The 21,202-nt window shown below is 43.5% G+C and overlaps 1 protein-coding gene across 1 annotated transcript in view; it reads left to right on the top strand.

Annotated features, from left to right (window-relative positions):
• NSUN2 (NOP2/Sun RNA methyltransferase 2) overlaps positions 1–20,720 on the top strand; it is a 104,993-nt gene extending 84,273 nt beyond the window's left edge. Inside the window, exons 13-20 of the mRNA XM_077310725.1 lie at positions 2,000–2,096; positions 4,245–4,375; positions 7,771–7,863; positions 10,102–10,237; positions 14,419–14,499; positions 14,866–15,004; positions 17,983–18,022; positions 20,071–20,720. Of these exons, the coding sequence (XP_077166840.1) occupies positions 2,000–2,096; positions 4,245–4,375; positions 7,771–7,863; positions 10,102–10,237; positions 14,419–14,499; positions 14,866–15,004; positions 17,983–18,022; positions 20,071–20,458 (1,105 nt within the window). The 3' untranslated portion in view covers positions 20,459–20,720. The remainder of the gene's footprint in view (positions 1–1,999; positions 2,097–4,244; positions 4,376–7,770; positions 7,864–10,101; positions 10,238–14,418; positions 14,500–14,865; positions 15,005–17,982; positions 18,023–20,070) is intronic.
• Positions 20,721–21,202: the final 482 nt, after the last annotated feature.

The raw sequence follows: 21,202 nt of genomic DNA, 5'->3' as shown, positions 1-21,202 counted from the left end.
CTAGCTTTATTGTTGTTCAGACTTCCTAAGGCCCATTTGACTTCACTTTCCATGTCTGGCTCCAGGTCAGTGACTACACCATCGTGGTTATCAGGGATGTTAAGCTCGCTCTTGTATAGTTCTTCTGTATAATGTTACCACCTTTATTAAATCTCTTCTGCTTCTGTTAGGTCTCTACCATTTTGGTCCTTTATCATACCCGTCTTGGCATGAAATATTATTTTCATATCTTTTCTTGAAGAGATCTCTGGTCCTCCCTATTCTATTGTTTTCTTCTATTTGTTTGCACTGTTCATTTAAGAAGGCACTCTTATCTCTTCTAGCTATTCTCTGGAATTCTGCATTCAATTGGGTGTATCTTTTTCTTTCTCCCATGCGTTTCACTTCCCTTCTCTCATCAGCTATTTGTAAAGCTTCCTCAGACAGCCATTTTGCTTTATTTGCTTTCTTTCCTTGGGTTCGTTTTAGTTGCTACCTCTTGTTCAATGTTGCAAACCTCCGTCCATAGTTCTTCAGGCACTCTGTCTATCAGATCTAATTCCTTAAATCTATTTGTCACCTCTACTGTATATTCATCAAGGATATGATTTAGTTTGTACTTGAGTGGCCTAGTGCTTTTCCCTACTTTCTTCAATTTAAGCATAAATTTTGCAACAAGAATCTGATGATCTGAACCACAATTGGCTCCTGGTCTTGTTTTTATTAACTGGATAGAACTTCTCCATCTTTGTCTGCAGTGCACATAGTCAGTCTGCTTTCTGTGTTGACCATCTGGTGTTGTCCATGTGTAGAGTCGTCTCTCAGGTTGATGGAAAAGAGTGTTTGCTATGACCATTGTATTATCTTGACAAAATTCTACCAGCCTGTGCCCTGCTTCATTTTGTACTCCAAGGCCAAACTTGCCTGTTATCCTAGTTATCTTTTGGCTTACTACTTTAGCATTCCCATTCGCCATGATGATAAGCACATCATTTTTTTGGTGTTGCTTCTAGAAGGTTTTGTAGGACTTCATAGAACTGGTCAACTTCATCCTCTTCAACAGCAGTGGTTGGGGCATAGACCTGGATTACTGTGATGTTGAATGGTTTGCCTTGGATCCAAACTGAGATCATTCTGTCATTTTGGGGATTGTATCCCAATACTGCTTTTCCTACTCTTTTATTGATTATGAAGGCTACTCCATTTCTTCTGAGAGATTCTTGCCCACAGTAGTATACCTGATGGTCATCTGAATTAAATTCACCCATTCTTGTCCATTTTATTTCACTCATTCCTAAACTGTCAATGTTCAGTCTTGTCATCCCTTGTTGGACCACATCCTGCTTGGATCTTACGTTCCAGTTTCCTATGGCATAAAAGTCTTTACAGCATCGAACTGTCTTTTCACCACCAGTTCCCTCCACAACTGAACATCCTTTTGGCTTTGGCCCAGTCACTTCATTCATTCTGGCGCTACTCATACTAGCCGTCTGCTCATCCCCAGTAGCATATTGGACACCTTCCGACCTGAGGGGCTCATCTTCCGGCGTCATATCATTTTGCCTTTTGAACCTGTCCATAGAGTTTTCATGGCAAAGATACTGGAGTGGTTTGCCATTTCCTTCTCCAGTGGATTACCTTTTGTCAGAGCTCTCTGCTATGACCTGTCTATCTTGGGTGGCCCTGCATGGCATAGCTCATAACTTCAGTGAACTACACTAGCCCCTTCGCCACATGAAGGCAGTGATCCTTGAAGGGGGTAATATAGATACTGCCTAATAATTTTGGGTGGACTTATGAATAAAGCATTAATTGCTTTATAATCTTACTAAATATTTTAAAGCACCAGAGTACAAGAAAATATAAAAACCTTCTGAATGGTTCTGAGTTCTTGGTGTGGTGTATTCAGGTACTAACATTTTTTATTTTATGTGTGTCTGGTGGTTTTAGCCTGTACCACACTGGGAGACTATAAAAATGTGCATGTTGATACTGATAAAACATTTTATTGTTTACCTAGCCTTAGAATTTTGCCACACCACCAAAACACTGGAGGATTCTTTGTAGCTGTACTAATTAAAAACTCTCCTATGCCATGGAATAAACGTCTACCCAAGGTAATCTTTCCTTTGTGTAAAAAACTAATTTTGATGCTGTTGTTAATGGCATAGCTAAAAACCAAATACAAATCATGATATTTGTGCTTCATGACACGGAAGTTTAATATTACATTCAGTATGATGTTTTTTTTTTAATTAGTTGGAAGTGTATGCTTGAAAAATTGGTTCTTGTTCTAGTTTGTTACTTGCTCTCAGAACCACCAAGGCAGCAATATGGGGTAAAAAAAAAATGCAAAACAGAAAAAGTAACTTCAGACGATTTGCACAGACTGAAGTGAACAAGTTGCTAAAGACAGCAAAGCCAACCACTTGCTCTCTAGATCCATGTCCATCATGGCTACTACAAACATCCGACACAAGAGTAATAGCTCCCCTCCAGGAGATAATCAACCTCTCCCTTTCTGCAGGAGAATTCCTGGAGGGACTAAAAGAAGAAGTGGTTTGCCTGCTACTCAAAAAAACCTCTTGATTCACGACAGCCATCCAACTGTCATCCCATCTTGCACCTAGCATTTCTGGGGGAAATATTTGAAAAAGCAGTCATGGACCAACTGTCAGCATACTTGGAAGAAGTTAGCTGCTTTGGGTACCCCTTGGGAACAAAGGGCAAACTATGAATGAAGTAAATAATAAATATTGTTTAAAATGTTGTCTTTATTTTCAGCAGGGCATTGAATTTAAATTACAGCGTATCTATCCTTTATTTTCAGCGTAGATTACATGAGCAGTTTAGAACATTTCTCATTAAGACTCCTTGTAAGAACATTATTTAGTATATATAGAGAGAGGTTGAAGGTGCGATGTGTTAGTAATTTGTTTTACCAATCTTTGGGCCACTTTTGCAGGGCTGCACTTGCATTTATATCCTTTTATTCCCACGTGGGACTCAACGCACTGTTTTCTCACATCAAACTGAGATAGGCCAGACCAAGGTGATCAAGCAAGCTGTCCCTTTGTCCGCTACACTTAGTGTTACACAATAAAAACCCTCTGGATTTTCACTGGAATTCTGCTTTGAATGCTTATTGCATTTTTCGTTTCTGAGGGTAATCATTTTGGTCTTTAGTAAAGGACCTCACATACCAACACAAGGTGTAAGCTTTTGAAGGCCAAAATTCCCTTCATCACATGTTCTGTCATTTTCTCAATCATTTTCTTCCTCATGTCCTCCCAGCCCTGCCACCCCCATGGATCCCCTTCTGGGGCAGGTCATGGCAGGCCACTCATGCACTGACATACTCCCAACCTTCCTTACCTCTATGGCAGCCACCTTGACCAAGGAGTCCATCCCCGCTTTGCCTCGCTGCCTGTGCGGCCCTCTAGGACTTGGCTGCAGGTGGTGGGGGTCTGAGTGTGTGCTTAGGGATATACTTTCCAATACCCTCTGTGGCTGCTGGCCACCTGCCTCCACATGGGGCCAAGAGTGTGCTTGGCATGCTGGAGGGGATGCTACCACCTCCCAGCCCCGTGTACTTCCAACTGCCACATGGGCCAGTGGAGGCTACCGCATACCCTCCTGCTTGCACACAGGACCAGTGCTGCCACAACCTATGACACCATCTGTCCTCCCACTTCGTTGTGGAGCGAGGAACTGCACTGGTATGATGGCAGTCATGCTGCTGCCTCCCGGCCCTGAGCTCTCGCAGTTGCTGCCCACTCCTACCTGACTTCCAGCCTCCTGGTGTCCGGAGAGCGGGGTGAGAGCCGCTACAGTCATGCCTGCTTTAAAAGTGGTCTACAAGTCACCAGCTGCCCTCCCACATGCCACCCCTTGCCTTTGGAGCACAGGGAGAGGGTGGTGGGGGAAGCAACTACTGCTGGTATGGTGGTGATGGGAACCTTCCGGCTTCTAGTTTGCTTTTTAAGCAAGTTTAACCTCTTGTATAAACCTCTTGAATAAAGGCAACTGTCTTAGAAGACACTTAAGTGGTTTTTACATTTCTGATGGAAAAGTAAATTTAACTAATTCATATTGTAATGACATTCAGGGAAATACTTTGTCTATCATGTGCATACTATCTATTTTGAATATTTTAATTGGGGCAGAACTTAAAAGCAAGTAGAAAATGGTGCCTATTATAACCACCAGATGCTTTTTCTTCTTCCTTGAAAACATGGGCCTTCTTTTTGGAATACCTCCCACAGTCACAGAAGACAGAACATGTCGCGCAGTCTTCTGCGGCTGAATCTTTAGAAATGGTTGAAGGTGATGTGCTTACAGAAACAAGAGGGGAAAGTTCCTTGGTCAAGGAGAGCAAAAAGGATGGCGTTTGTGGGTAAGAACCTGAAGCCTACACCAAGAGTTCCTGGTACTTGATGGTGTCTACAGCTTCTTTACTTTCAGAGCAGGTTTTGTGATAAAAGGCAAAATACTTTCATGTATTTTCCTTATAACAGCTATCACTTCACATCAGAACAGAGACTTGGCACTGACTGAAATCCCAGAAAACGCACTATTGCAACTGAAATGACTTAAGGAAGCTAGTTGGTTATGTACAGCTTATGTGCTTTATTTTGCTTGCAGATTCCACAAAAATTAGCTTCAACATTGTCCTGTAAGTCTATGATTAGAAAGGACCTAAAAACAATCTAGTTTTAGACCCTTGACTGAAGACATAACTTAGACCCAGTGATGTAACCTTAGTGCTGTTTTGCCTGCATGGAATCTTATGAAGCACTTAGTGTATTCATCCCTATATATTAAAGTCCCTGGAAATCAGTTGCACAAGATCTTGCACAGATATTTAATGCAAGTGGGAGTACAATAAATTTGAGTCAAGACAAGTAGCTTCTGCATGCTTTCTCTTACAAGAGCTCTGGTGCATGCAGAAATGTGCTGGTTCCAAGTGGATGGCTGCATTTCCTGCCTAGCTTCATGTTTACTCATCCCACCAGTTTTATAGCATATTGGCACAGTTAAAGCAAATGTGAAATAAAGTACTCATAGGTCAGGATAAACTTTGGTCAGAATCATAGTTCTGCCATGTGCCTTAATGTGCATTACACAATTTGTTCAGTCAGCTTTCCTAAAAAGCTCTGAGGGCTCCTTGATATGAGTATTAGATACATACTCTGGTACATAATGGTGACAAAAGAAAGCTGTTGCTAAGATTACAGGAATGTATCAGTCACTTAGAATCATAGAATCATAGAGTTGGAAGGGGCCATACAGGCCGTCTAGTCCAACCCCCTGCTCAATGCAGGTTCAGCCCTAACCATCCTAAAGCATCCAAGAAAAGTGTTTATCCAGGCTTTGCTTGAAGACTGCCAGTGAGGGGCAGTTCACCACCTCCTTAGGCAGCCTATTCCACTGCTGAACTACTCTGACTGTGAAATTTTTCGCCTGATATCTAGGCTATATCGGTGTACTTGAAACCCATTACTGCGTGTCCTCTCCTCTGCAGCCAACAGAAACGGCATCCTGCCCTCCTCCAAGTGACAACCTTTCAAATACTTAAAGAGGGCTATCATGTCCCCTCTCAACCTCCTTTTCTCCAGGCTGAACATTCCCAAGTCCCTCAACCTATCTTCATAGGGCTTGGTCCCTTGGCCCCAGATCATCTTCGTTGCCCTCCTCTGTACCCTTTCAATTTTATCTGCGTCCTTCTTGAAGTGAGGCCTTCAGAACTGCACACAGTACTCCAGGTGTGGTCTGACCAGTGCCATATACAATGGGACTATGACATCTTGTGATTTTGATGTGATACCCCTGTTGATACAGCCCAAAATGGCATTTGCCTTTTTTACCGCTGCATCACACTGCCTGCTCATGTTTAGTTTACAATCCACAAGTACTCCAAGGTCTCGTTCACACACAGTGTTACCTAGAAGCGTATCCCCCATCCAGTAGGCATGCTTTTCATTTTTCTGACCCAGATGCAGAACTTTACACTTATCTTTATTAAATTGCATCATGTTCTCATTTGCCCATTTTTCCATTGTGTTCAGATCTCGTTGAACTCTGTCTCTATCTTCCGGAGTATTTGCCAGTCCTCCCAATTTGGTGTCATCTGCAGACTTGATGAGTAGTCCCTCTAGCCCCTCATCTAGATCATTAATAAATACGTTAAAAAGTACCGGGCCGAGCCCCGAGCCCTGAGGTACCCCACTATTCACCTCTCTCCAGTCTGATGAAACACCATTGACAACAACTCTTTGAGTGCGGTTTTCTAACCAATGCCCTATCCACCTGACTATCTGAAAATCCAGATTGCAGTCCTTCAATTTATCCATCAGAACATCATGGGGAACCTTATTAAAAGCTTTACTAAAATCCAAGTAAATGACATCAACCGAATTTCCACGATCCAGCAAACCTGTTACTTGGTCAAAAAAGGAAACCAGGTTGGTCTGGCAAGACCTGTTGGAGACAAATCCATGCTGACTTCCTTGGATCACCAAATTGTCCTCCAGATGTTTGCAGATCACTCCCTTTAATATCTGCTCCATTATCTTCCCCACAACAGAGGTCAGACTCACTGGTCTGTAGTTTCCCGGGTCATCCTTCCTCCCTTTTTTTAAGATCGGAATAACGTTTGCTCTCTTCCAGTCCTCCAGGACATCTCCAGTCCTTAAAGAGGTCCCGAAGATGCTGGACAAGGGCTGTACAAATTCTCTGGAAAGTTCTTTGAGCACTCTCGGGTGCATTTCATCCGGCCCAGGGGATTTGAACTCATCCAGTGCAGCTAAATACCTCTCGACAACTATCCATGTTAACCTGCCACCCAGACACTATCCTTTGGATACAGCCATCTCTAGATGTGCCTAAACCCTTTGACCTGTGGGAAAAACAGATGTAAAATAGGCACTAAGCCTTTCTGCTTTCTCTGCATCTTCTGTTAGAGTTTGTCCATCTGCACCCAAAAGTGGGCCTATTGCCTCCTTTACTTCACGTTTGCTCCTCACATAACTGAAAAATCTTTTCTTGTTACAATGGCCAATCTTAGCTCACTCTCAGCTTTGGCCTTTCTGATGATTGATCTACAGTGCCTAGTAACCTGTAGGTACTCTTCTTTAGAGCTCTGTCCTTCCCTCCATTTCCTGAACATTTTCCTTTTCTTTCTTAGTTCCTCTTGAAGTTCTCTGTTCATCCAAATAGGCTTCTTAGAGCTCCTGCAGTGTTTTTGTCTTTCTGGGATAGTCATGGATTGAGCATGCCATAGGTCTTGTTTGAGTAGCGCCCACCCTTCACATGCTCACTTCCCTTCCAGCATTCTCGTCCATGATATGACACTCATCATGTCTCTGAGTTTATTAAAGTTTGCCCTACGAAAATCCAACATCCGCGTCTGGCTACAAGCTTCCTTGGCTCCCCATCTCAAAAGGAATTTTGTGAGGACATGGTCACTTCCCCCTAGGGTCCCTTTGAGCATGTTATGCTGCTATATAAATACATAGTTAGGGCACACCCTTTTGCTTGTTATGGGTTGTGGTAGTCATCCTTCTCTTCCTTTGTGTAGTGTAATGTAGTGTGCAACTATGGTAAACTGAAATAGTAGCTTTATTTGCCTATATTTCAGTGCTCTTTTTCAAAGTAATAGCTGATGAAGGTTTAAAAAAACTACATTTGAGGCATTCTTCCTTATAAATAACTGTAGTAATTACTGTAAGCAGGATAAAAAAATTTCAGTTGCAGCACTGATTGAGTTCAATATATGCATTTCTCTTCCAGGCCACCACCAACTAAAAAAATGAAGATTTTTGGTTTTAAAGAAGATCCCTTTGTATTTCTTTCTGAAGAAGACCCATTATTTTCACCTATTCAGTAAGATGTGCTATTTCCTTGTATATTTTTAATGGAATCCATTAGAACTCCCAGTACTCTATGTGTGAATTAGTGCCGTTCCAGTTGCTTCACGCATCTTGAAAATGAAAAGTAAAAGTACACGGGAAGAGCTTTTTTGCTTCATAATAGTAAAGTTTAAAATGAAATGTGAACACATGCTCACAGTTGGCTAAGAAGAGGCTCCAGTCTGATTTTCCCTCACATATCTGAAGACATGCCTCTGGAAAGCTCATCTGTAAACACTATGTCACAGTTCCTACAGGTCAGTCCTCTCCCATACTCAACGAACATTCCAAACCACAGGTTTGTGACACCCATGCCCTCACTTGTCACCATGCCACCACAACCTCCCACACAACATACACATTCAATCCCATGCCCTTACAGATTGGACAGCTCCTCCCCTTCCTCATCCCAGGCAGAGTATAGTATAGGCATATGTACACTGGGCCCAGACCACATATGGCTTTGAAGGTAAGAACCAAAACCTTAAGCCTGATCTGGAATTCAATTGGGATCCAGTTGAGTTGTTGACGTATAGGCTGGATGTGAGATCTCCCCAATGTATTGGTGAGAATTCTGGCCGCTGCGTTCTGCACCAATTGCAGTTTCCGGATCAAGGATAAGGGTAGGCCTGTGTAGAGTGAGTTGCAGAAGTCCTATCTAGAGGTGATTGTCGAATGGATCACTCTAGGTTTTCTGTCTCTAGGTTTTCTGGTGCCAAGTAGGGCGCTAGTAGCTTGGCTTGGAGTAGGTAGTAAAAGGCCTGCCGTGCTACTCTTATGACCTACTCCATGGAAAGGGAGGCGTCAAGGATCGCCCCCAGGTTTCTGGTGGTGGGCTACTGTTAGACGCACTCTGTCCAGGTTGGGTAGGCGCACTTCCTCGCTTGGTTCCTTCTAACCCAGCTACAGGACCTCTGTCTTTGAAGGGTTGAGGCATTTTTTCACTTCTTCCAAACATCTGGTTTAAGGTTTCTGGGGGGGAATCGGGGCAGTCATCCATCAGGAGGAAGAGCTGGGTGTCATCTGCATATTGGTGGCAACCTAGCTCAAACCTCCATACCAGCTGAGCAAGAGGGTGCATGAAGATGTTAAATAAAATAGGACAGAGGACTGCTCCCTGTGGGACTCCAAATGTGAACTGATGACGGTTGGATGCTCTCCTATTTCAACTCTCTGTATGCGACCCTGGAGGATGGAGATCAGCCATTTAAGAGCTGTCCCCCGTATCCCGGCATCGGCTTGGCAGTGAGCTATGAGCTCATGATTTACAGTATCAGACACTGCTGACAGATCTAATAGCATAGAATCATAGAATCATAGAGTTGGAAGGGGCCATACAGGCCATCTAGTCCAACCCCCTGCTCAATGCAGGATTAGCCCTAAGCATCCTAAAGCATCCAAGAAAAGTGGGTATCCAACCTTTGCTTGAAGACTGCCAGTGAGGGGGAGCTCACCACCTCCTTAGGCAGCCTATTCCACTGCTGAACTACTCTGACTGTGAACATTTTTTTCCTGATATCTAGCCTATATCGTTGAAGTTTAAACCCATTACTGCGTGTCCTCTCTTCTGCAGCCAACAGAAACAGCATCCTGCCCTCCTCCAAGTGACAACATTTCAAATACTTAAAGAGGGCTATCATGTCCCCTCTCCTTTTCTCCAGGCTGAACATTCCCAAGTCCCTCAACCTATCTTCATAGGGCTTGGTCCCTTGGCCCCAGATCATCTTCGTCGCCCTCCTCTGTACCCTTTCAATTTTATCTACGTCCTTCTTGAAGTGAGGCCTCCAGAACTGCACACAGTACTCCAGGTGTGGTCTGACCAGTGCCGTATACAATGGGACTATGACTTCTTGTGATTTTGATGTGATGCCTCTGTTGATACAGCCCAATAAGCAGCGCTGACCCAGCCAAGTCGAGCTGGCGATGGAGGTCATTCGTCAGGACGAGTAGCATTGTTTCCACTCTATGGCCTGGCCGGAAACCCAACTGAATGAGTCAAGGGCTGAAGTTTTCTCTAGGAATGCTGATATTTGGTCCATTGCAGCCCTTTCAACTAACTTTCCGAGGAACGCTAAGTGCGAGACGGGGCGGTAGTTGTCAGGCTATTAAAATCAATTGAGTGAAAAATAAGAAACTAACTGCTTAAAATAGTTACAAATGTAATTTTGCATATCTTTTTCTAAAACTGAATAATGCAATTATTTGTTTCCAGAGCTTTTTATGCATTGGATCCTTCATTCCCAAGGATGAATTTGTTAACTCGCACTCAAGAAGGAAAGAAGAAGCAGCTGTACATGGTTTCCAAGGAGATAAGGAACGTACTCCTAAACAACAGTGAGAAGCTGAAGGTTTGACTTGTACTTCTGTTTTCTGTGTGGAAGCCCATACTGTCTTGAAGGGGGGGCTTTTCTGCCCAGAGCAAAAAGCACCGTCTTTGAATGGGGCAGGGTGTGTGTGTGGTTATATAGTTTTCCCTATCCATTTTAGTGATAACGAGTAGTGTAATGATGGCTTTTTCCGAAAGAATACATACAGCATTGATATAATAGGAAAAACTAAGACTTTGAAAATGCAGATTGTCCTGATGACTTATCTGGTCTGATACCTGCTGCTGGGAGAGAGGATGGATCCTTCCCAGCTTGAACATCAGGAAGGACTCTGAGCAAAACTTTCCCGTGAGCCCTTCTTGCATCTCTCTGTGGCTCTTCACAAATATGAGAGACTCCCCCTGTTTTAGCTGTGTTGTGTAAAAATCAGCAGTGAGATTCGTTAAAAAGTTTAAGGATTCTTTTTCTCAAGAAGTAATCTGAACTAAATACTAGCGTATGATCTCTCGAAGCAAAATGTACCACTCTTAGGAAACCATGAGTTGCTGCTGCTCTTTGCAAGGAACACACTGTTCTCTGTTACCATGAAACACAATAGTGCCCATACTATGGCTTGATACTGGGCCCCTGGACTGGCAAGATGCCATATCTATATGTTAACTCATATATCTAGATCACTTTTGACATTTGTTTTCTGAACCTTGATTTCATATTCTAATTTTATTTGTTGTGTCTACCTATCAAAGAAAATAGATGTTTATTCTCCTTCTCATCCTTTTCCTCTGGTTGAAGGTTTTGTAGAGTAGGGAAGTGCAGATACATGACAGATAAGTAGCACATTGAAACTGAAACAGCACTGGAAGGATGACAGGCTGCTTTGTGGTTGAGTCCAGCCAGGACCTGTCTTCAAAAAAGCCTGTTATAGTTGCAGATTGGAAAAGAGATACTTTTTGCAAGTTGTGAGCAATATGTTATCTAAAATAAGGAGTTATATACTCTGTTTAAAATACTACCAATAATAGAGTCTAGTATCATAGAGTTGGAAGGCACCATCTAGTCCAACCCCTTTATGCAGGACACTCACAACCCTATGGCTCATCCACTGTAACCCCTTTGAATCTTAAAAAAATTAGCCTCTCCATCAGATGGCTATCCAGCCTCTGTTTAAAAATTTCCAAAGATGGAGAACCCACCACCACCTGAGAAAACCTGTTCCACTGAGAACCTGCTCTGTCAGGTACTTCTTCGGGATGTTTAGATGGAATTTCTTTTTAATTAATTCCATCCCATTGGTTCTGGTCCATCCCTCTGGGGCAAGAGAGAACAACTCTGCTCCGTCCTCTATATCAGTGGTGCCCAACCTTTTTGAGGCTAAGGACCGGCGGCAGCTGAGAGGGCGATTGCCTGGCCGCGCATGCTGTGCATGCGTGGCCACGCTCGCGCATTGCGCATGTGCGGCCAGGCCACGCATGCGCCATGTGCAGCCGAAATCGCACACGTGCAAAAGTGCCACACGTACACGATTTCGGCCACACAATGCGCGTGCGCAGCCCTGATTCCCTCTCCCCCCTCCCACAGTAAGAGGCTTGCCGGGCCGCAAGCTTGCAGCCTGGGAAGTTTTTTACTGCGGGGGGGCGGGGAGAGGGAGCCGCGGCCTGGTGCAAGGGCCTTCGCGGCCCTGCACCGGGCCACGGCCCATTGGTTGGGGACCACTACTCTATATGACACACTTTTAAATACTTGAAGATGGCTATCAGATCCCCTCTCAATTGTCTCTTCTCTAGGCTAAACAGACCAAGCTCCCCCAACCTTTCTTCATATGTCTTGGTCTCCAAACCTCTCACCATCTTTGTTGCCCTCCTCTGGACACGCTCCAGTTTGTCTACACCCCTCTTCAACTGTGGCGCCCAAAACTGAACATAGTACTCCAAGTGAGGCCGAACCAGAGCAGAGTAAAGCGGTACCATCACCTCCAGTGATCTGGACACGATACTCTGATACAGCCCAAAATGCCATTTGCCTTTAGTCACACTGTTGACTCATGTTCAATATATGGTCTACTAAGACTCCTCGATCCTTTTTGCACATACTAATGCCGAGACAAGTTTCCCCCATCCTATATTGGTGTAAATAGTTTTTCCTACCTAAATGCAGAACTTTACATTTGTCTCTATTGGATTTAGTTTTATTTAGTTTAGCCCACTTTTCGAGCCTATCAAGATCATTCTGTATCCTGTATTATAAATAAACTAGATATTAAGCCCACTGTGGCCAAAATACAGCGGGCCCTAGCATGGTGGGTGGGTGGAGGGATGGGGCAAAGGAAGGAGGAAAAGGAGAAAGAGAGACAGAAAGACAGAGACAGAAGAAGAGGGAGAGAAATAGGTAGCGAGAAAGAGGCAGATGGGAGGAAGGGAGAAAGGGAAAAACAAAGGGAATGCGGGGAGGAACAGAGTAAGGTAGGTGGCCTTGGGACCTTCTGCCGGGCCCAGGGGCAGGCTCGGCTAACCCCAGGCCCGGCAGAAGGCTCCGGACGGGGGCGGTGGGCTCTGCGGCCTACTGCCGGGCCCAGGGGCACGCTCGGCTGCTCCAGGGCCTGGCAGAAGGCTCGGGACGGCGGGAGTGGGCTTTGTGGCCTTCTGCTGGGCCCAAGGGCAGAAGGATTTGTCTCCAACAGGTCCTGCCAGACCAACCTGGTTTCCTTTTTTGACCAAGTAACAGGTTTGCTGGACCGGGGAAATTTGGTTGATGTCATTTACTTGGATTTTAGTAAAGCTTTTGACAAGGTTCCCCATGATGTTCTGATGGATAAGTTGAAGGACTGCAATCTGGATTTTCAGATAGTTAAGTGGATAGGGAATTGGTTAGAGAACCACACTCAAAGTGTTGTTGTCAATGGTGTTTCATCAGACTGGAGGGAGGTGAGTAGCAGGGTACCTCAGGGCTTGGTCCGGTACTTTTTAACATATTTATTAATAATGTAGATGAGGGGGTGGAAGGACTACTCATCAAGTTTGCAGATGACACCAAATTGGGAGGACTGGCAAATACTCCAGAAGACAGAATTCTAAGAGAACTGAACACAATGGAAAAATGGGCAATGCATACTGGATGGGGGATACGATTCTAGGTGTGTGTGAACGAGACCTAGGGGTACTTTTGGATTGTAAATTAAACATGAGCAGGCAGTGTGATGCAGCAGTAAAAAAAGGCAAATGCCATTTTGGGCTGTATGTTGATCACATCAAAATCACAAGATGTCATAGTCCCATTGTATACAGCACTGGTCAGACCACACCTGGAGTACTGTGTGCAGTTCTGGAGGCCTCTCTTCAAGAAGGACGTAGATAAAATGAGAGGGTACAGTGGAGAGCGACAAAGATGATCTGGGGCCAAGGGATGATCTGGGCCCTATGAAGATAGGTTGAGGTTCAGCCTGGAGAAAAGGAGGTTGAGAGGGGACATGATAGCCCTCTTTAAGTATTTGAAAGGTTGTCATTTGGAGGAGGGCAGGATGCTGTTCCCATTGGCTGCAAAGGACACGCAGTAATGGGTTTAAACTACAAGTACAATGATATAGGCTAGATATCAGGAAAATAATTTTCATAGTCAGAGTAGTTCAGCAGTGGAATAGGCTACCTAAGGAGGTGGTGAGTTCCCCCTCACTGGCAGTCTTCAAGCCAAGGTTGGATACACACTTTTCTTGTATGCTTTAGGATGCTTTGGGCTGCTCCTGCGTTGGACTAGATGGCCTGTATGACCCCTTCCAACTCTATGATTCTATGATTCTAACTAGTAATAGTAAATTTTGATTTAAATTGGCTTCTTTTATCTGGTGATTTAAGGAGAGGAGGTCTTGTTTTCTTTCCACCCTTTCCTCCTCTTGGAACTGTTTTTCTCCTGGTAAGTATTGTTACTAGTGTAGTATTTTTGCTCATTTCCAGAGTTGGTTGCATTTTTCATCAGGATCTTGAGGCCTCAGTGGAACTCCTATTCCTGCTTGCATATGAAAAACTGAGAAATTAGTTTGCCTGGAGTTCATTTTGTTCCCCTTTAACTTGATGACTTCCTGTGTGTTGGTGTGGATCATGCATTCAAAACTTGTTAAATGTCTTTTGGGGTAAACAAGCTATGTCCTTCTGTGTATTTAATTAATTTTAGATGAACTTAAACCTGTTAAAAAGTGTTTTACCCATTTTCAGGTGATTAACACAGGAATCAAAGTGTGGTGCCGCAATAGTGATGGAGAACAATTTGGCTGTGCCTTCCGATTAGCACAAGAGGTAACAGTGCCATTCTCTCTATAGAGGAAAGCCTTATCCTGAAAGTCTAGTATCAGTTTGTGACTGGTGTGATTTCTTCTCTTGGTCAGAGAAAACATTATGTAAGAGTCCCCTAAGGAGCTGTGAAACTCAGTGAATGACTTGAACCATTGTTGTCTCTTCTTGATCTTACTTCATGGGGGAGGGGAATAATATTGAGGATGAGAATAATGAGCTCCTCAGAGGATGCCTGAGTAAAAATGAACAGTACTGGAATACATTAATTTAAAAAAAAGACAAAAAAATTGTGGGGTTTTTGGTATGGTCAAATTGCCAACTCTGGGAAGCAAGGACAGCCATTTAAAACTTTCTGTGTTTCATTTCCAGGGAATATATACGTTATACCCTTTTATTAATGCAAGGATTGTTATCATCAGCTTGGAAGATGTTAAAGTGTTGCTAACAGAAGAAAACCCATTCTTAAATAAACTCAGTAATGAGATTCAAAGTCAAGTCAAAGAAATGGGTGAGTATTGGCTGCTTGAGCTGATTGTGCCTGAGATGCTACACAGGCCTTGTTTTATCAGGTAGTTGAAGCTTCATCTGCAGCCTTCCCTGCTGCCTGTCCCACAAACAATAAGGTAGCATTTGCCTCGCATTTAGAACTGGGGAATAGGGATAGGTGACTCATTTTGAATAAGCTGAAAAGTATCTGAATCAATGCTGATTCGGAGATTTTTCAGGTGTATCCAAGCTAAATCGCTCATCCCTGCACTTTAAACAATCAGAAGCAAATTGTGTTTTGGATGCAATTTGGCTGTTCTATTACAGTTTTTGCAGCCATTAAAGTCAGTGGGAAATTTTGCCTTTTTGTCTGTTCCATGGTCTTGGGAGGAATGAAGTAGAGGTACCAAATTTTCAGCTGTGGAAGCCACCCCTCAAAATCCCCCCCTCCCCCAAGTTTCAAAAAGATTGAATTAGGGGATCCAATTTGGATCCAAAGATGGTTTCCGATGGAGAAAAAAAGACAAAAACAGAGAATCTTTTCCTCACCATAGGAAATGGCGGAGATTGGCTGGGAAGGGCCGTATAATTGAATTTCCTGGTCCAATCTTTTTGAAACTTGGGGGTTCTTTTTAGCAGATACTCCCACCATTATGCTCCAAATTTGGTGCCTCTACCTCAAACCCTCACCCCACCCCCCAGACCACGGAACAGGCGAAAAGGCAAAATTTCCCATTGACTTTAATGGCACCAAATCGACTTGGCTGAACTCAAATCTCCAAATTGGAAGACAAGATGGATTTTCTCATCCCCATCTCTGGGAGGCAGGAGCTCAAAGAAGGTAACCGTCCCTCCTCTTCCTGAAATACCCACTGTGATCCTCCCCAGTCTCTCCTGCTTCTAGTCAGGGAAGGCAGCATAGTGTGTTTTCTGAGGTGTTTTCGAACAAATTAGTTCTTTATTTCTTTTTTCTTACCTAATTTCTCTCTATTTCTGTCTGTTTCATCTTCTCCTTTACCTCCTGTCTCTCTCTTTCCCACTGAGGGTGCGTAGGGCATTTTTTCCTTTTTTTGAGATGATTGGTGGTTCGCATTGCAAAATCTTTTTCCCCGTGATAGCCATTTTGTTTCCGGTCATAGGCCGGATCACATCTGCGGCTATAGCATACGATCCAAAAAACGGTGCATTCACTGTTTAGAGAACTGGTCTTGGTCTGTAAGTGAGAGGCAATGGGCCTGATGAGTGTAGCCCTGGATGGGGCTGCTCCAACCAAGGCAAAGACAGCCTGCACAGACCCAAACAGGCAGTCAGTTAACACCTTCAGTGTCAGTTGTGGCCACGGGCCACATGTGGCTGCAGTTATAAGGCTGGTTCATCCTGGCAGCCATTTGATGGGCTCCGCAGAAATGGCTCTGCCAGTACATTGCCCTAGAGATGAGGAAACCCGTGATTGGATGTGTGATATTGATTAGTCGGGTCATAGCAGTGAATCAGACCCATCAATCTGGATTTATTACTTACCATAAGAATAACCATGAGGGAGGAAATGGTCTCCCCTTGTCACGTAGGAGGGTTCTCTCTGATAGAGGCCAGTCCCCTCATCATTCTTCATTGGGTGCTGATAGATACTCATACACTGATGATCCTAGTGTTGAAGCATACTAACTGGCCCACCAAGGCAGCTAGAAAAAGGGATTCCCCTCTAAATATTGATTGACTTTTCTGATTCAGAACCAGTGGAACAAACAAGGGAAGAGGGCAAATTTCTTTCAGACAAGGAGCCTGTGGACAGATTCTGGAGCTAAGGTTTTTTAACCAGGAGGATTACCACCCACTGCTTGTTAGGGTGATGGCAGCTGTCAATTTAAAGCAGTGTGAGGGGTTTGATCCTCAGGATGTCCCTACAAAAAAGAGCAAGGTAGCCCTTGGATATGAGGAGTTCTTTCCTACGGTTGAGATCTCTCCTAAGTTGTATCCACTCCCCCTCTTTGAAAAAAAAGATGAGGGCAGAGTGGAAGAAGCCACAGGCCAACAATTTCCCTCCTCCTTAAAGAAATTGTGCAGCTTGCATGATTATGCAGAGGAGGTGTTACAAGTCCCAACGGTTGCTGGGTCTGTTATTGCTCTACTTCCCGGGCCTGGTGTCTGAAGACAGGGAGGGAAGCCTTCAGGATCATATGGATAGGAACGCAGAGGCACTCCTATGCATAGCCTATGAGACTATGGCCATGACGGTGTGTGTGGCAACCATTTCTTTTATATTAGCCAAGGCAGGGGGCCAATGCAGACATGCCCCATGTAAAGATAGCCTACAATCTTCCTGTCCCATCCTCACCCCCCCTAGCATTGGCAACACTCCTCGCACACCCATGGTGAGGGCAGGGGGTAGGCTGATAGGGACCAACCCGCTTTTAGGGTTGGCCCCTAGGGACCAACCCGGATCACAATACTAACCCCCCCCCCACCAGGGTATGGGACCGGCGTACCCATCCCTACTTTAAAACGAGTCTGCCCACTGCCAGCCATCACCACCCACCTACAGAGTATGAACACCATTGCCAATGCTCGGGCATCACAATACTAGAGCGGGCATCACAATACTAACCCCCCACCACCACCAGGGTATGGGACCGGCGTACCCATTCCTACTTTAAAACGAGTCTGCCCACTGCCAGCCATCACCACCCACCTACAGAGTATGAACACCATTGCCAATGCTCACATGAGGGGGAGGGTTGCCGGATTCTAGCCCACTGTTAAGCAGCTTCCGCTAGTCATTTTATAACTGCTGTCAAACCTGTTGTGGGATAATGAAACGAGAGTTTTTAGATATAGATTCCAAGAAGCTCTTTCAAGCAGCTCATTTTTAGAAACCCAGTATTAAGGATATTCAAAATTTCACTGTAATGATTAGATGAATGCCAGGATTGTTGGAGTAAAATCATTAAGAATTGTATTTTGCAGATGCATTGTAATGTTTTCGTTCCTTCTTCCTTGCAGCTATGGGGAGCTTAGTGCTGAAATATGAACCAGATCCCAAGTAAGTAAATCTCAATATATGAAGTTGCATTGTGTATTTAAAACTTGAACAGCTCTTCTGCTCAGAAGAATCGCACAAAAGATTGATCTATTACTCCCTAAAATACTTGTGAAGCACCAGTTTGGAGTCCTGCTTATTTGGGTCTTCCCTCAAATTCAATTGGCAAACTTCAGTTACTGCAGAATTCCATAGTCCAGTCATTATGGAGAGCCAGATGGAGAAAGCATATTACTTCCATCATCAGTCTACTGGCTGCCCATCAGTTAACAGGCTTAAGTTAAAGTATTGGCTATCACATACAAAGCCCTTCCTGGCCTTGGGCTCTCAAACCTGTGAGACCATTTCTCCCTGTGCTGTGGTCTGACAACTTTGCTTACCTGAGCAGGGCTAGCTGCAGGTACCAATATAGGCCTTCTCTGTTGTGGCCCCCGCCTTGTGGAATGGCATGCCTGATGTGGTCAGGGCAGTTCCCAGTCTCCGGGCTTTTCCACACAGGGAGTCAATCCACTTGAATCCTCTCCTGTTAAAATCAGTAGTAATTCAAAGTAAATTTGGGGGGATAGTAATCTTAGCTCTTTAATCACCAAATCAATCAATCAATATTTATTTACAGTCATTCAGGCCAAAATTAAAATACAAGCAATTAAAAACTAAGACAATTTTAAAAGAGAAAAAACAGTAATAGTACTATAAAATTTTTAAAAGATCTGACAACATAAAAACTTTAAGATGTTACATTCAATATTTAAGACATAGTTTAAGTTGCCAGTGACCAATTGGATCAGAGAGAAACTTTCTGATCCACATACATAGTACACAATTTCATGGTGGCAGTGCAAAATTTAGCTGTGCAGAGAGTTATTTGCCTGTCTTCGTCCTGAAGCAGCACCTTGATTTTCTTCTTTGGGGAAGATCTTGGGTAGGTGTTCAAAATTGGCTGAATAAAGTTACATCTGATGGTATCATAAATGGGGCAGAACAGAAGCACATGTTTGTCTGACTCTATCCATCCACTGGCACAAGGACAGAGTCGCTGAGCAAGGGGCTGTTTTTTTGTAACGCCCCTCCAACACAGCCTTAGGTAGAGCTGAGCATCTCGCTTGGGCGAAGGCCCTTCTATGGGTGTTAAGTTCTAGGTTGGACAGATATGGGGCTGGAACAAGCTTGTATCGGATCCTATCTGGACACAGAAACTCTGATGTTTTGGCTAGATCACTTTGCCGACTAATGTCCTTGGCCCTTTGTTTAATTATGGATTTAGCTTGATCTTGGTGTAAGTTGGCTAGCTGTTGTTCCATAAAGCCAAGCTGTGATAGTTTGCACTTCACAGTTTTTAGCCAAATTGATTGAAAATTGTCTCTTAAGATCAAAGCAGACAATTGCTTTGGGTCGTAGGTTAGCTTCAGCCAATAGAGGATCGATAATGTATAGATCTTATCTTCCACACTTTCTATACCTGTTTCCAATTTCACTCTAGCATTTGAAATGCATTTGGGGAGCTGGATGATCTTCCTTAGAAAAGTTGACTGCACCCTTTCCAGATGTTGGGCCTCCTGAAAAGGATCCATATAGCAGTATCAGGATCTTGTAGAGTTGTCTAATGAAATACGACAAATTTATAGTCCAGTAACACTTTTAAGACCAAAACCATTTTTATTCAAGGTATGAGCTTCCATGTGTGTGAACATGAAAGCTCATACCTCGAATAAAAATGTGTTGGTCTTAAAGGTATCACTGAACTCTAAATTTGTACTGCTGCTTCAGACCAACATGGCTACCCACTTGAACCTAGTAAAACAATCATGTTTCTATTGAGCTTGGTTCATTCATTGCCTTCATTCCGATCCAAGATCATCCAACAGCTTTGTGTTTTAGGATTTTTTACCCTCAACTTAAACTGAGGTTTTAATCTGAGATCATCTGCATAGCAGAATTTTTGCAGTGTACAAAACCACAATGGCAGAGGCATAAGTTGGTGCTTCATTGGCAATCATTGCATGCTAAAATTGTTGACACCCCTAAATGGCTAACAACCTGTATGTTTGTAGTCAGCCAGAAACCCTTCAGTGTTCAATTGTGCTTTGTGGCTGGCTTGGCAAGACTTCCATTTGTGCGTTTGTGCCCAAAAACGAGAGGCTGCACTACCTCAGGATGATGGGAGTGGAGGTGTTCAAAGCCAAGAAGAAAGAAGCTGGAGAAGGTAAAACGGAAGTGGGAAGGACAGAGCAGGAGGTGGAGGACTTGGAGTATGAAATCAAGGAGTCTGCTCAAACGGAAGAGCAGTTTAATGGTCAGCCTTTACAGGAATCCATCAAACCCATTACAGCAGAACTGGAAAATAACACGGGAGGTCACCTTTCTTACAGTGACAGAAGTGAGAACACCCAAAATATGATCAGTCAAGACAGAGCTAATCATAGTGATCTACAAGGGTAAAAAGTGACTTTAATGGATAGGATATGTGCATCATTTTGGGTAATAACCCTGAAGCAAATTTTATTAAAAGGCTTTTCAGTTTCTATGAATGTTCCATTCTGTTTAAAAAAAATAATTTTCCATCTTTGTCTTGCCTTCACATGTAAATTCCAAGAGGATAATCATGCTTAGTCTGTTGCTGGCAATGGGCTTCATGTCATTCAGATGGCACCTGTCAGCTTCAATGTTAAATAAATTATTCCTATGTGGATATAATCTAAAACTGGGCTGTGAATCTGTTTGTTTGTTTTTTGCATTTATTTCGTGTTTGCATTGCATTTCTTTTGAACACAAAATGAAAATGATCAGATAACCTGACATGAATTTATAGGACCTTGCATTTGATCAGGGTTTGGATTTTTCACATTGACCAGTTTTTTTAAAAGGTGCTATGTTGTGAGTTTTTACCTATTTTCTTGCCATCTGTTGGTACAGGTCCATTAATTCTAGTTATAGATGAGGAAGTGGGTAAGATCAAGAAACAACAGTGTCTATTTTTGTCTCAAAGTGGAACAAATCCCTTGATTTCTGTTTTGTGCTTCTCTGTGTTTGCAAGGGTTAGTGGCTTGATATGCACATACTTGCAGAAGGTTCAGCTACTGCCAGTGCAAAGACTCAAGGTTCAGGGCTAGGAAAAAGTCTTCTGTCTGATACTGTGGAGAGCTTCCCTTGTCTTTTGATTTTCAGCAAGCAAATAAAATATTC

Source organism: Paroedura picta, chromosome 14 (assembly GCF_049243985.1).
Source record: "Paroedura picta isolate Pp20150507F chromosome 14, Ppicta_v3.0, whole genome shotgun sequence".
NCBI lineage: Eukaryota > Metazoa > Chordata > Lepidosauria > Squamata > Gekkonidae > Paroedura > Paroedura picta.
Note: the sequence above shows the minus strand (reverse complement) of the source record. Positions and strands in the feature narration are given on the sequence as shown.